At 34.5% G+C, this 14516-nt stretch overlaps 1 protein-coding gene across 1 annotated transcript in view; it reads left to right on the forward strand.

Moving 5' to 3' along the window:
- DMD (dystrophin) overlaps positions 1 to 14516 on the forward strand; it is a 1374504-nt gene that overhangs the window by 513442 nt on the left and 846546 nt on the right. The window contains 2 exon segments of the mRNA XM_068422827.1: positions 5162 to 5281; positions 14352 to 14453. Coding sequence (XP_068278928.1) covers positions 5162 to 5281; positions 14352 to 14453 — 222 coding nt within the window.

A 14516-nucleotide genomic window follows, 5' to 3' on the forward strand; every position in this document is an offset into this window, starting at 1 on the left:
AGGTAATTCTTTAATCAGAAGAATTAAGAATTAAAAAGAGAGACTGTATAATTTGTGGAATAGCTTTGTTTCGTTTACTGGATTAAATTGTCTGTACTTCATGTTAATTTAAATTTTAAAATATATTTATGTACGTATCTGTGATACATGGTGATGATGAAAGGGAGACACAGAAAACTATAGAAAACAGATGATTTGTGAGGACATGGAGATTTACTGTGATAACCTGTTAATGTTTCTACATCAGTTGTTCAAAGAAGTTCAGTTCCATAGTATCTTGAGAGATTTTAACATCTGATGCTTGATGGCCTGCGTCAGAGCTAGTCCAGGTTCTAGAGAGCTGATCATCCCAGAAAACCAATTCAAACCTAAACCAGCTTTTACAGTTTTTTTTGTAAAGAGGTCAAAAGCTGTAAAAGACTACATGATCCACTTCTGTGTTAAAGGTGATTTTTTTCTTCATTCTGATTAAGGTGTGCTACTGAAGAGAATACAAATTATATGCCTGCTGCTGCTATTTGTGCTATCCATGCTTGCCCTGTGAGGAGACAATGCATTTCAGCATGCGAGTTTGCTAGCTAAGCATAGATTCTGACATTAAATTTTCTTTTTAAAAAAAGACAGCAGGTAATTATGAAATGGTAGTTAGAGAAGGAAACCTGAAAGACTTTGAATACATGAGTAACGACTTGAATAACTTTGTTCCTATTTCTGTGCATTTTGTATTAGAATACTAACATAAAATGTAATCCTACTATTTATGCAATCTCTTTATGCTGTTGCTTTCTAATATTGAGAAAAACGGGTATTTAGCTTGTATTTGAATGTTCTGAGTGAAGGCATGCAGAAATCTCTCTCTCCCACATACTCGTTCTTCATTTTTGGTGTGATGAGGTAGTCAACATTGTTTATTTATGTGTCTTACTTTTCAAATCTATTTTCTGTACAAGAGACAATTTAGCTAATAAGGTGGAAAGAAAAAGTTTTGGTTTTAACTTCAATTAAAATTCTATTTGTGTATATTTTGTCTTATTCATAAGTCAAAGAACAAGATGTTTCCCATTCTTTCACGTATGATGTGGAAGTTTCAGATAATTTTATTATATATTGTATGCAGCAAAACTGTCTTCTATAACAAGGGTTAAAACAATGGAATTTTCATAGCACAGTTATTGCTTCATTATTTAATAAGTAAACAAAAGAGCAAAAACCAACACCCCCCATAATTTTTCTTAGTCTCACATGACTCTGGACATCTCAGAAACAGTGTTGTAGAAATTGATGGGTGGAAGCAGAAGTTAGAAGATACAAAAGGCAAAGATTGTTTCAAATTAAATAGACTTCAGCAAAGATGATAGATTTGGTTTGTTGTCATCCTGTCTCCCTGTCCTCTTTACCTTTATCATTATGACTTTCCCTCTTTATCTGTTCACTAGTAACTAATTTTCACTCTGTTTATTTCATGTTATTTATCCTAATTTGACTTGTAACTTCCATACATCTGATTTCTTTTATTCTACTTTTTTCTAAATGATGTCTCAAAATATTGGTCTTGAGTTCTTGTGACTAAAACACTTGAGTTTCCCTACTGGGTCCTATAACAAAAAAAAAAAAAAAAATCATTCAGTAATGTATATTGGGAATGTCACCTGTCACTGAGACCAGAGAAAGCACACAACATTCTTCCCAGCATGCTACTGAGTTCAGTAGTAGATGAGTTTAATATCTTGATAGTTCTGATTGGACTGTAATAGAGGTGAACTCTAGAAGATTTTATGTCATTAGCAAGGCACACAGTTCTGGTAAGAAATCTGGCATAATCATTATATTTTGGACTAACATTCAAACATTTCAGTAAAGAACTATTGGTCTTTGCAGCAGTATTTTATGTATTTTGTCTGCTGTTGCACGTATCCCTTCTTTATAAATTTATAAAGGGAGAAAGCTGCCTTTTCAATAAAAAATCTGAGGACTATTGAACAGTCTAAGCAGAATACTTTATTAGAAATTTTATAATTAACCAAAAATGTGCTTTTAATTGAACTGATTTTATTATTCCACATTATTATTACACAATTTATAGTTAGTCAGTTTTCATTAACTTTCTAAAATGTCTAGCTGCTTAGGTATTTGTACTTTTTCTGGAAGGCTGAGCCTATTTATTTTTTGTAAAAGTGTCAGAAACTATGGAAAATTTTAAGTGTTAGGATTTTTCAGTATTTTAAATTAATTGCAAAGGTGAAATGAGACACTTCCTAACTGTTCAAATATTGCGGGTGGATTTGTCTTTGGGTACTCAGATATCCTGAGTAGGTATTTTTATTCATTTTGAAGTAGATTATGTCAGAGTCACATAAGTTGTTATCTGATAGATAGGAATTAAAAGAACTGTGGAGTTTTATGAGTTTCTGTTGTTTCTATCCCCATGCATCAACATCTATGTTCATCTTAAATTTTAAGTTTCTCAAAATTTGCTGTCTCTAGAAGCTCAGGAGAACTTGTTAGAAACGTCAATTTAAATTATTTGAGCAGAGAGTGCTCTAGTCTTGAGGCTGCCCTCAGTAAATTCCTGTTTCAACAAGCTCCTGTATACAAACGATTGTTGCCAGTGAATTTAATGGTAAAAATAGACACTTGGATTATAAAGAACAGCCCTTTAGCTCAGGGCAAATTGAATCTGTCTGGGGATTAGAAAATGACCCAGCTTTCTGGTTTCATCAGTCCCCTGACTTCTCAAGTATTTCACACTGTGTGCAAGAATCCTAGTTCCAAAGTGCCTTCCACTCCTGCACTTGCAGAGCATTGCTAACTCTGGTTTTGTTCTGCCATGCCATCTCTCAGATACCCACTAATCAGGAAATAAAAGTCACCTTAGCCCTGGCTGTAGGCTTACAGAGCAATTCATTTATTGTCGTACATCTGAAAGGGGATCGAACCTCGGGGAAGCAAAGTGTATTATACGGTCCAATCAATGAGTGCTCTGCCTCCTCTTCCTTGATCAAGTGTTGGGTCATAAAATGTTGAGAAGCCTGAATTCCAGGGATTGCTCTAACAATTTGGTGTACTTCACAGTCCTTAAGAATTGCTTTATAGTCTAGCTCTCTGAAGCAAATGGTAATCACAGGCATGAAGGTCAGAAAAAGGAGGATTCTTATAAATACATTGGCTCAAAGGCTATGCGCATGGACGAATTAAAACTCTGAAATGTGTTAGGGTAAGGAATTTATGACTTAAAAACAAAGTAGTCTGTGAATTCCTTTCCTATTACCTACAGCCACATTATATTTTATTTTTTTAATTTTCAAATAAAAGTAAGATGTTTTACCAAAGAGGTTTAAAATACATGACCTAATCTTCAGCAAGGGCTTGTTCTTCATACCTAAGTGAATTTAACTACTTGAAAAAGCAGCAGGAAAATTCCTATGGTGAAATTCGTCATAGTCTGTAATACAATCAAGGTTTCTGTTGTGACAAGGCGTATGTGGTTAGCCATGTTATTTTTCAGACTGTGACTATCATACTATATATGTACCAACAACTAGAACACGCTCTGCTGAAGTACTGAGGACACAATCCAGGACTTTGTGTTTCCCACATTCTTCTGTTGGTTTGAAGCTAGTTATAGACACCTAAAAAGGTGGTGTGTGTCAGGCAGAATGTGGTCTTGGATGCCTTGTTTTTTTTCAGTGGAGTGGGATAAGTGGTTTTTTTCAAGTTTCATTTAGGAAATGCAACACAGAACCCAGTAATGTAAAACAGTGGTTAACTATTGGGAGTTAAAAATGTACATTTGATTGTTAATACACTAATATAAAGCTGGAGATAAGTAACAAAAATTATGAAAAGAAATTTCATATTGCCTTCTCTGTGACTTGAAGTTTCAGTACCAACACTTCTTTAGCTCCTCCTCTTTCCATCTTTGTCACCTGTGCTCTTGCTGCACCTCAGTAAAGGAAGGAGCAAATAGATCTGGCTGCTTAGTTCCCTAGTGCCTGACAGGAACTGGGCTGGTTTTGGTTTTGTTAAAAAAATATAGAAATGTAGAGATTCCATCTTTCACAGCAAGTGAGAAGACAAAAAAAAAGTAAGAAGAGACACTAAAACCCAACAAGAGGATGTTACTAAGGTGTTACAGTGCTTTACAGTACCTCAGATTTTTTATTTTTTTTATTTTTTATGATGTAGGTTAAGTGTACAGTGAATATTCTGTAAACCATCATCCGAAGAGTGAATATATCTAGACTTCCCATTGCACTTCTCTGTGTGCTATGAGGAGTGAGGAAACAATTGATCAGATCTATTACATAAAGCCTGGGAAATTGTGGGAGGGTCAGAGAGACATGAAGAGTTGTAGACATTTGGCAAGGTTAGGAATTAATCAAATATCAGTTTGGCAGATTTGAGAGAAGTTTCTTCACTTTTAGCAGTTTACTGTTTCTCAGCAAAAGATTGTCCTCAGTTTTATTGCAACTTACATCTGGAACTGGATACCAAAGAAAGAGCAAGAAAGTTTTTCTTCAGACATTCAGAAATCATAAAGTGCCTCTCTCAGTTTGTTTCCTGGTTTCTGCAATAAGTGAAACAAGGGTGCTGCATGTGTTTCCTATTCTTGAGTCTGAGCAGTTTCTCCTGAGCAGTTTCATCCCATGTTATTAATGTTGTAGGAGTGCCAAACTGAATACAGTATGTGGTTGTTTAATAAAAAACGATGTCATTTTTAACATTTTTATATCTTTTGCAAAATTAAAATATTTCAGAATGTTTAATATGAAGTACAAAATCTAATCCAGTGGCTATTTAGAATTTGCAGGCTATTGGTATGTATACATGCTATACTGATATCTGTAAGTCAATTGCATCAACTCAACAAATGCTTCCTCAAGCCAAATTTTTCTTTTGAAATATTGTATCAAGAGTTAGGACTTGTGGGTGAGTAACAGTAAGCTATTTTTGTGAAAGGAATGAAAATCTGCCCAATATGCTTATGTTAGCGCATATATGCTAAGATAACTAAGTTTAAATTACTTAGTATTGACAGCAACAGGATTATAAAGTTCTCATAGTTGGTTAGTTGTGCATGTTAATCAGTCAGTGGGGCTCCAAATACACAGGATTTTCTTAATTTCGAACACATTTTCTAACGGGTATGCTTTAATTATAGGCATTTCAAGAAGATTTGGAACAGGAACAAGTCAAGGTGAATTCTCTAACCCATATGGTAGTGGTGGTGGATGAAAACAGTGGAGACAGAGCTACTGCTGCACTGGAAGAGCAGCTTCAGGTAATGACTAAACTTCTGTCTCTCAGAGGAAAAGCCATCAGTGACATTAAGTGTTAATAAGTTTGAAGAAGAAACACTAGTAGCATTGGGTGTATCTCAGGAGGTATTTCTGAGGATGATCTTAAATATTTCTGTAGGATGAGACTTTTGCATGGATGGAAAAAGCAGGTATTTTGGAGAAAAAACAAATATCTGAGAGCAACTTGCTTTTTGTTTTGTGTTTCCTTCAGTATCAACCTGTTTTATCTGTCCAAGGACAAGTGTTTGTCTTTTATTTCTTAACTGTATTTCATCACTCTTTACAGAAGTAACATGATTTTCTGTTGTAGTTAAGGAGGAGGATATTGTATGTAAGAATCTACACAATTCACCAGAGTATGAGTTATTCAGAATGGGAGATTTTTCTTCTGATGGGAAACTTTTGGTATACGTGGTATATTTTGGTGTAACAGTAACATAAAGTGTCATTATCCACTGGCAAGTGCTTAAAGGCATATTCATTTTAAATAATGCCCAATGTGTGTGTCTTTTAATGGCAATGCTGGTCCCACAAAATTGAAATAGGACTTTTTAAAAATAAGCAAAACCAAATAGTGAATGCGTACAGGATCATATTTTTGTAGATAAATAATGGTTATCAAAAAACATTAAGAACATGCTGTTTTTTCTAAAACGATTTTTGTGGGAAAGTCATAATTTCTTTCCCATTAGTTTCTCATGAACACATTTCCCAGGAAATTAAGAGAATCATCTCTGTCTGTCCTTAGTTTCATTTCTCAGTTTCAGTCTATATCCTCTTCAGTATACATGTTTTTTACAATGGTTTATCATTTAGGATTCTTATGACAAGGCTTCCTAGAGTACTAGGATTGGGAGAAGTTAGCAGCAACATCCTTGCAATAGAAACCCGTTCTAAATTGCATTTTTACCCAGAGACTAAACAATCAACAGACAAAAACTTCCATATATTCTATTTTCTAAATACAGTTACCTGAGTATCCTTAAAAGAATGACACATTGGAGATACATTTGTGACAAAACTAGCAGCCAAGATGTTCTAAAAATTTGTCAAATATTCACTTTTATTATAAGAAAGTTTAGTATTTCACTCGCATCTTTAAAAAGTTGCTTTTACTGCCATGGACTGGGACACCTTCCACTAGATCAGGTTGCTCAAAGCCTCATCCAACATGGCCTTGAACACTGCCAGGGAGGGGGCAGCCACAACTTCTCTGGGCAACCTGTTCTAGTATCTCACCACCCTCACAGGGAAGAATTTCTTCCTAATAGCTAATCTAAATCTACCCTCTTGCAGTTTAAAACCGTTACCCCTCATCCTATCACTACATGCCCTTGTAAAAAGTCCCTCTCCAGCTTTCCTGTAGGCCACCTTCAGGTACTAGAAGGCTTCTAGAAGGTCTCCCCGGAGCCTTCTCTTCTCCAGGCTGAACAACCCCAACTCTCTCAGCCTGTCTTCATAGGAGAGGTGCTCCAGCCCTCTGATCATCTTCATGGCCCTCCTCTGGACTCACTCTAACAGCTCCATGTCTTTCTTATGTTGGGGGCCCCAGAGCTGTATGCAGTACTCCAGGTGGGGTCTCACGAGAGCAGAGAAGAGGGGAGAATCACCTCCTTCGACCTGTTAGTGACACTTCTTTTGAATACCAGCATTTCTTGCCAGCTCCTTGTATTCTGTTCAGTGGAATAATGCAGATCCCTTGCAAGCACGTGGTTCCAGAAGCTAAACTGGACTAGGAAAATATCTTGAATGGAAGAGGAAGAAAAATGAAATTAAATATAAAAATGAATGGGAAAAGGTTCAACCACGATATTATTCTATGTTGGCATACAGTAGGTTCTTGCAAAGAGGCTTATGGTAAAGTATGACAAAAAAAAAAGGAAAATTATTGAAGATGTTTGATATTTACTACACTTCATGAATTAGAAGATGTACAACTGAGATTTTTTAATAATGTGAAAAGCAAATGAAAGGTTGGTGGATTATTAGACATTTAATATAATTTCACATCTACAGAAAGGTATCTGAACAATTAAGAGCACATCAGGCGATACAGTTGCATCACCCTATTATTACACTTATTGCAAAAGTACCATTTATATCCCGTGCAACATCTGTGGCTGACTTATATTGGAATCCAACTTGAAATAGAATTCAGACATTACTGTGATACGTTTAGTCCATTAAAGAAACATAAAGAATGATGAGTGTAACGGAACATAGTGGAAATACATCATTTGTAACTGTACTAGTGGAGAAGGTGCCTGTTACTGGGATAAAGCATGCCCAATTATTACTGTCATTGAGAAAGTATATTCCTTGAAAGATGCCAGTAAGGCAATTCCTGAGGCACTGTACCCTGCAGCACAGGCATGCTCTGAGCAGAGCATGGGGTGGCGTGGAACAGTCCAGCTGCTGTTCAGTTCCCCCCTTGAATCACACTGTCTTAGAGAAGAATCTGAAAGAAAAGTTCAATAATCCCATTGCTCTGGAAGTCACAGAATATGTAGCAGTATTATGGATGTTAAAGAAACCAAAATACAGATATAAAGCTATAAAGTTTAGGGTGCTAGGGAGGTATGCAAACTTTCATACTTTTATGGCCAGGAGAACTGAGTTACCACAGTCCATCTCCTATCCTAGCAAAATGTTGCATCTCCTTTTTTGAGTGTACAGAAAGGTGGTTTGGATTTTTATTTTATTTTATTTTTTTCATGTCACTTGCAAACTGAATGTAAGCACGGGAGATACAATGTGTTGGTAGGCACAACCATTAGAGCGTTTGACAAAAAGCACAATGGAGCAAAGTTCAAAGCTTAATTATGTATCTGCCAGTCTGACTTTTAAAAGCAGAACAAAACAAGAGCGTGCACTGTCAAACAAAAGAGCTTAATAAGGCTGCCTGAGTGAGATACTAGTCAGGATCAGATTTGTAAGAAAGTGGACAGTTATTGCTATGTAATAGTCAAGGCTGCATTTTCCAAGCAACTGCAGTTCAGTTATGTCTTTCTTTTTGAAAAGCATTGAGATCGTGATTCCTGAAATATTTTCATATATATAAATATATATGTATATAATGCATATATTTATGCATTCATCTGTATAAAACAATATTAAAAGCCATAAAAAGGTCATTTACAGATTTTAAAACTCTCAACAGGATGACAAAAATCTAGACTGCCTTCAAATGGACGATGTAGAAGCTTTTAAGATTTATTGCATGTGCCAAAAAAAAAAAATGTATTTAAGAGACAGTTAAATGGTGTAGAAGCCAAAAGTGTCCCCTGAAACAAATTATCCATAGAACAGTTAACCTTGCTTGGAAAAATAAAAGTAAACGCAATTACAATGCTTCTCTTACAAATAGCTGTTGCCCTAAGGTACTCTGAGAGATTACAGCTACCCTGGGTGAGTGTGAATATTAAAATCACTTTTACATAACAGTGGTTACTTGACATATCAGTGTGTGACATGTGAGGCTCTATCTATTTACGTTGCTGCTGAGAACTGAGTATTTAGACCTGTAACTCCTAGACCCTACTACGCTCAATCCAGAGCCTTACCAAAAAGGCAGCTGCTGAGTAAGGCTCAAATCTGTATTCAGTGCTGCAAAATCAGAGGACTATACTAGCAAACCTGTTGCAATAGTCTGACACGTTTCTCAGGAAAGTGTGGGAAATTATCTTAATGCCAGAGAAATGACTGATAACATACAGAAACCATGAAGGCAGGGAGTTTTTTCTCTAATTATACCCAGCAGACAATAGGTCCCTTAAGGACTCTTGTGAGCTAGCTCAAATTAGAGCCCTTCCCAGGCTGCAGGGGTTAGGGTCTGTGCTGGAAAGAGATCTGCATTAAACATATCTAATGCTTCTTGATGGCCTTTTCCCCTGCTGAGGGAAAGGAGCGGAGAGTGTAATTTACACTGTCTATTATATATTCATATTATTTCGGGTACTATCCTTTGATTGATGATGATGATGTATGAGCAGTTCTTGTAAAAATATGTCAAAATAAGTAAGGAATGTTAAAGAACTACACACACTGCTTATTGCCACGCGGGAGAAATTCTATGAATCTACTAAATATTTACTTTTTTAAAAATTGATTTTGCATATAGACAAAAACTTATTTCCACTATTTCTCATTACTTTAAGGTCTGGATAGCCTTATCTTATTAGAAAGGCGTCTTTCAAAAGATCCTCTTCTATTAGTTGCAGACTTGAGGCATATTATTTCACTTTTTATATATTCACGCCAGTGTTCCCGAGAGTTGTGTTGTTTTTACTCATTTTCTCCTGTTCTCATGTTTCCTTACTTTGACCTTTTCACAGACTAGGAGTATTTTATCTTCTGCTTTTTGTAGTCATAAATAATATTCTTTCAGAGTCCTCTCAATACAAAAAAAAAGTTTCTTTTACATGCAGATTTCTCTGAAAATTCCAGTTAGGGCTGTAAAAAGAGGCATTTCAAGGAGGCAGGAAGGCATTTTACTTTGTAATCTGGATTCAGTCAGTTTCTCTGGAGACTTGTTTTCCCAGTTGTTGGGAACAAAGCCCTTGGTGCAGTCTGAGTTTCTGGGCATCACACAGGCTATTTACAGCATCGACTACTATTTGATGTGAATAAGGAGGTACAGTTGAGCACCATATGATTTAGTAGTCAATATCTACTGTATAAATAGACAGTCCTGACATGATATTTCTGACTTGAAACTTTGTGCATTAAACCTGTTCAACCAAACAGTATATCTTGATGTCATGGTTGTTATGATCTCTCATGAGAAATAACAGGTTTAAGGCAGGTCACAGTATCAACCCTTTTGTCAGTGCAGTTACTTAGTAATTTTAATTATTTTATTAAAATAAAATGTCTTGTCAAGCTATTGAGACAAAAAGAAGGTAGGTTTTGTGGCTCTTTGGAATCATATGCTGAAAACAGTATTTATAACTGTATTTTTTAGAGTAAACGCCAAGCCAGATATTTGATCTTGTACTCCTGAGATTTTGATGTTTTCTAGATGAGCAAACAAAAAATATTTTTCAAGGTATATCACAGTGATAAAGGCAAGCTGATGAAGATGTTACTGCTGATGTTGAGAGCAAACTGTATTTCTTTGTGAGGACTGTTAAAAAAAAAGTCAGCTCCTTGAATGTGAAATATTTAAAAATTACTCAAGTATAAGGGTTTTTATAAGTTACTTTTTATCAATAAGAGATTTACTGCTTTATTTATAAAACATCAAAAGATTGCAATATAATAGAAGTCTGATGTAAAAAGTGGCATAGACATAAAGATAGATAGCTTGAGGCTTAGTCTATGATTAGCATAACTTAAATTTAAGCAATCAAATACAATATACTAACACATATGGAGAAATGAAGTAACAAAACATACGTGACAATACACCTGTGTGTGTGCCTGTTGCTACTGCTGTCATAGACATCAAGGAAAATGATGGTTGTATACCAATGACCAGGTCATTCAGTATGTGTGATTACTTGATTTGTGGGTGGTTCTATATGGTATGTATTCATATGGAATGGTGCTGAATTGGAGCTAGTGGTAGAAAAGGAGATGTGTGAGCGTAGATTTAATGAGGACTGAAACTATAGCTCACATCAGGCTGAACTTTGTAGATATTCCTTCTTCAAGTATCTAATATGGTGCTGCATTGTATGGGGTGGTATACCTCAAATTATTTTTGGTTTGATTCATAGTCTAATAGAGAATGTTTAGTGTGTTCTCCTTAAAAAGAGTTTAGAAACAGAAATATTTCTATTCTTTAACCGGTATTTGGGAAGTGATTAAGAGAAGAAAAAATATAATCCATTTAAGTATTATTTTTCAGTTTATCTCAACAATGTTATCCATTCCATGTAAATAATTGATTAATGATTATTTAACAATAATTAAATAATTATTGTTAAATTAGTAATAGATAGTTTGGGTTTTTTTCTGTAGATTAGTATGTTTGCACTAACTCCAAGTTTCCTCTGCATCCATGCATGTATAGATAAGTATATATCCATTATATAAGTCCTTTTGCAAGGTGGAGATGTAAGAGCTTGCATAACTCATGGTGTTGTACACTTTTAAAATTAAATTTTCTTCAGAAAAATGAAGATTCTGTGGAAGTCCATTCATTCTTTTTTAGAGGTGTTGTTTGAACAAAGTGTTTTATTGTCAAAGACCTTGTATTTTACTTGTATGAGAATTCAAAATTTTGGGCAGGTGCGAACTATTGGTCAAATTTGTGCAGTGTAATATATTCTGATCTACACCTGCATTACCAGTGGAGAAACGTCTGGTCATGAAAAGATTTTTCTAAAAACATCAACGTAATCAGAGGTACCAAAACCTTTTTTGCATAACTCCGGGATGATTTATGAATCCTTCAGTAAAAACTGTAAGTATATTTTTAAATGGCAGTGCATAATTAGTATTCATAAACTTCAGTGTAAATCAAGCACCAAACCAACCAAATGTGATTCACCTCACCATCTATATATATAGAATTTTAGAAATTAAGAGATTTTTCTCCTGTGATAGTGGCGAGAAAGGACATACAAGGGAAAATGAAGTACTTAGGCTTGGAACTTATTAAAAAATAACAAGAAGCCACTTCTGATGACTTCATTGAATCATGTACAGTGTTTTTGAGTAGTTAACTAAGAATAATTATCCTGAATTGTGGGAACTACTAGGAAAGACAGAGTCTCAGATCAGGGTTCAGATTAGAAGCATCTGAGCTATGAGGAAGGATATGCTTATCATTTTTGAACTAGTAATTATCAAGCAAATCATTCAACATAAAAAAATGTTCAATTGAATATAAAAAACTGAACGAGTGCTAGATATTGCAGTTCTGCTAGGTTGTCTTCTGGGCTTGGAGAAAAAGGAGGATGGAGAGGCTGAGACTGTCTTGAGCTAAACTGGAAATCAGATTCAGGACAAATGAAACTAAATATAATTTGTTATTTTGTTATATTAAGAATTTATTTTTTTCAAATCAATGAAATCAGTCAAAAGATAATTTTTGCAGAAAAGGTGCTATTGAGTACGCATTGTGGTATACGTAGTATTTAATAAATACCATTTATGAAATCATGATTTTTTTATAAAAGGAAAAAAGTAATCAAAAGAAAATTTGGATTAGCTGGCTGTGAATAGTTTTCTGCACTGTTTTGTGTCATGCAATTTAGCAATTTTATTTAATGATGAGTGGGTAAAAAGAATAGGTAAAATACGTTGTACTCTATTATTTCCTGATAAGTGGAGGACATAAATGTTTCACCAGCAAGTATTTGTTTCTGATAATATTGAAATTAGATTTCTGAAATATTCACATTCAAAACCTGAACTTTTTTTGTGTTTGCTTGAATTGGTGATATTTGATCACATTATGTTCTATGGCAAGCAAGCACTAACACCAAGCGTGATTTTAATGGGAAAAGAAATCAGATTCTTAGATTTGCAAAATTGCTTAGTTTTTTGTCTAGATCTAATTAAGAAAGAAAGCAAATATGCATTACATAATTCCAAATATATATCAAAACCATGATCCTAATATTAAGCCTAAAAAAGGCAAACAAAACAACTTCCTCAAAACCTACTTCGTATTTATACAGTATGTGACTGAAAAGGAATACTTCTCTGTATCACTGTGTAAAATATTTCAGCTGTTTAAGAATTGGCATGTTTTTAAATTAGCATTATTATGCTATTTGATTAGAGATAGTTTTCATTTTTTGAAATTGAGCCAATAACTAATATGATATAACTCAGTGGCATAAAAACTGCCTGTTTAGCCTGCAAGATTTGTTACAGTTTTCGTGTTCACTAAATGAAAAACATAATATATGTTAACTTTTTACTTTGACGTAAAATTGGTAATGCCACAAGTTCAAATGGCATCCTGACATTTTACCTTTCATTTCCCAGGCAGTGCAAAATAAAATTCTTTCATTCCTGATAGAAAATACAGTTAGAATTTTAATCCCTTCATTTTAAAAATTCACTATTTGGATGCTACATTTTTGCTAAAATTAAATTATAATCCCTATAAAAATATGTAAATGAAAAATATAGAATCATAGAATATCTCAAGTTGGAAGGGACCCATAAGGATCATCGAGTGAATAAATAAATATGAAAAAAGTAAGAAATTATTTTTCATTTTCGCAATACATGCTTTTGAAGTAGATGAAAAAATAAGTATGCAGTAGTATAGAATATCATGCAGATTTTATAGGGTTTTTTATTTGGGAGGAGCTGAATAATTTGCATATGATGCTCAGGGGTAAATAAATCATTGTAAATTGTTTCAATAGAAGTTTTAAAGCATGTCTCACCGTCATAGCAGTATTAAGTCTCATCCTGTGTCTCAGGCATTTTTCAATAAAGGCTAGCAGGAAATTAATAATGCTTGATTTCAACTAAAATAAGGGAGAGAGAACAAGGTAGTGGTTTGTGTAATTTTAAAAGATATATAGTAGTATATGCTACAAGTATCTAGTAAAGCTCAGTGAGATAACACACTCAGATGCTGGTGTGTTATCTTATAAGGTGGTGGTTTTTTTTTTTCCCACTGCAATATTTTAAAACAGATAAGAACTTAGATCAACTGCACTGACGGTGCAACTTAAGAACCAGATACATTTTTGCTTTGATCACATCTTTGAGCCACATAATTACATTTCAAGTAGTTATGGTTTGGGCATGTTAAAGTTTTGAAACTGAGTTTTTTTGAGAGCGTAGTACCAGAGACATCATAGTAAAATATGTTTGTGTTTGTAGATTAGTATTAAAATTCTCTCTTTTTGGCTCTATTGCTTTTCCTGTTCTCTCCATTTTGGTTTTATTTCGAATGGTGACAAGATGCATTTCAGTGTGACATGCAGCCTACTTTAAGGGCTTAGGACTGTAAAAAGTGAATTATAAAAGTGTTTTCACAAAAATTTCTAATGCCATAGAAAAATAAGATTGCCTTGTTTTAAAAGAAAAATGTAAACAAATGCAAAGCTCTGTTGTGTGTGTCTGTCTTTCTAGCACTTTGGAAACCGGTGGGCAGCCATCTGCAGATGGACAGAAGACCGATGGGTCCTTCTGCAAGATATTCTTCGTAAATGGCAGCACTTTGCAGAAGAGCAGGTGAGTATTTTTAGCAGTTATAAATGGGAATGTTCTTCAAAAAATTGCACTAGGAAAGGCCTG

Source organism: Nyctibius grandis, chromosome 2 (assembly GCF_013368605.1).
Source record: "Nyctibius grandis isolate bNycGra1 chromosome 2, bNycGra1.pri, whole genome shotgun sequence".
NCBI classification, from domain to species: Eukaryota; Metazoa; Chordata; class Aves; order Nyctibiiformes; family Nyctibiidae; genus Nyctibius; species Nyctibius grandis.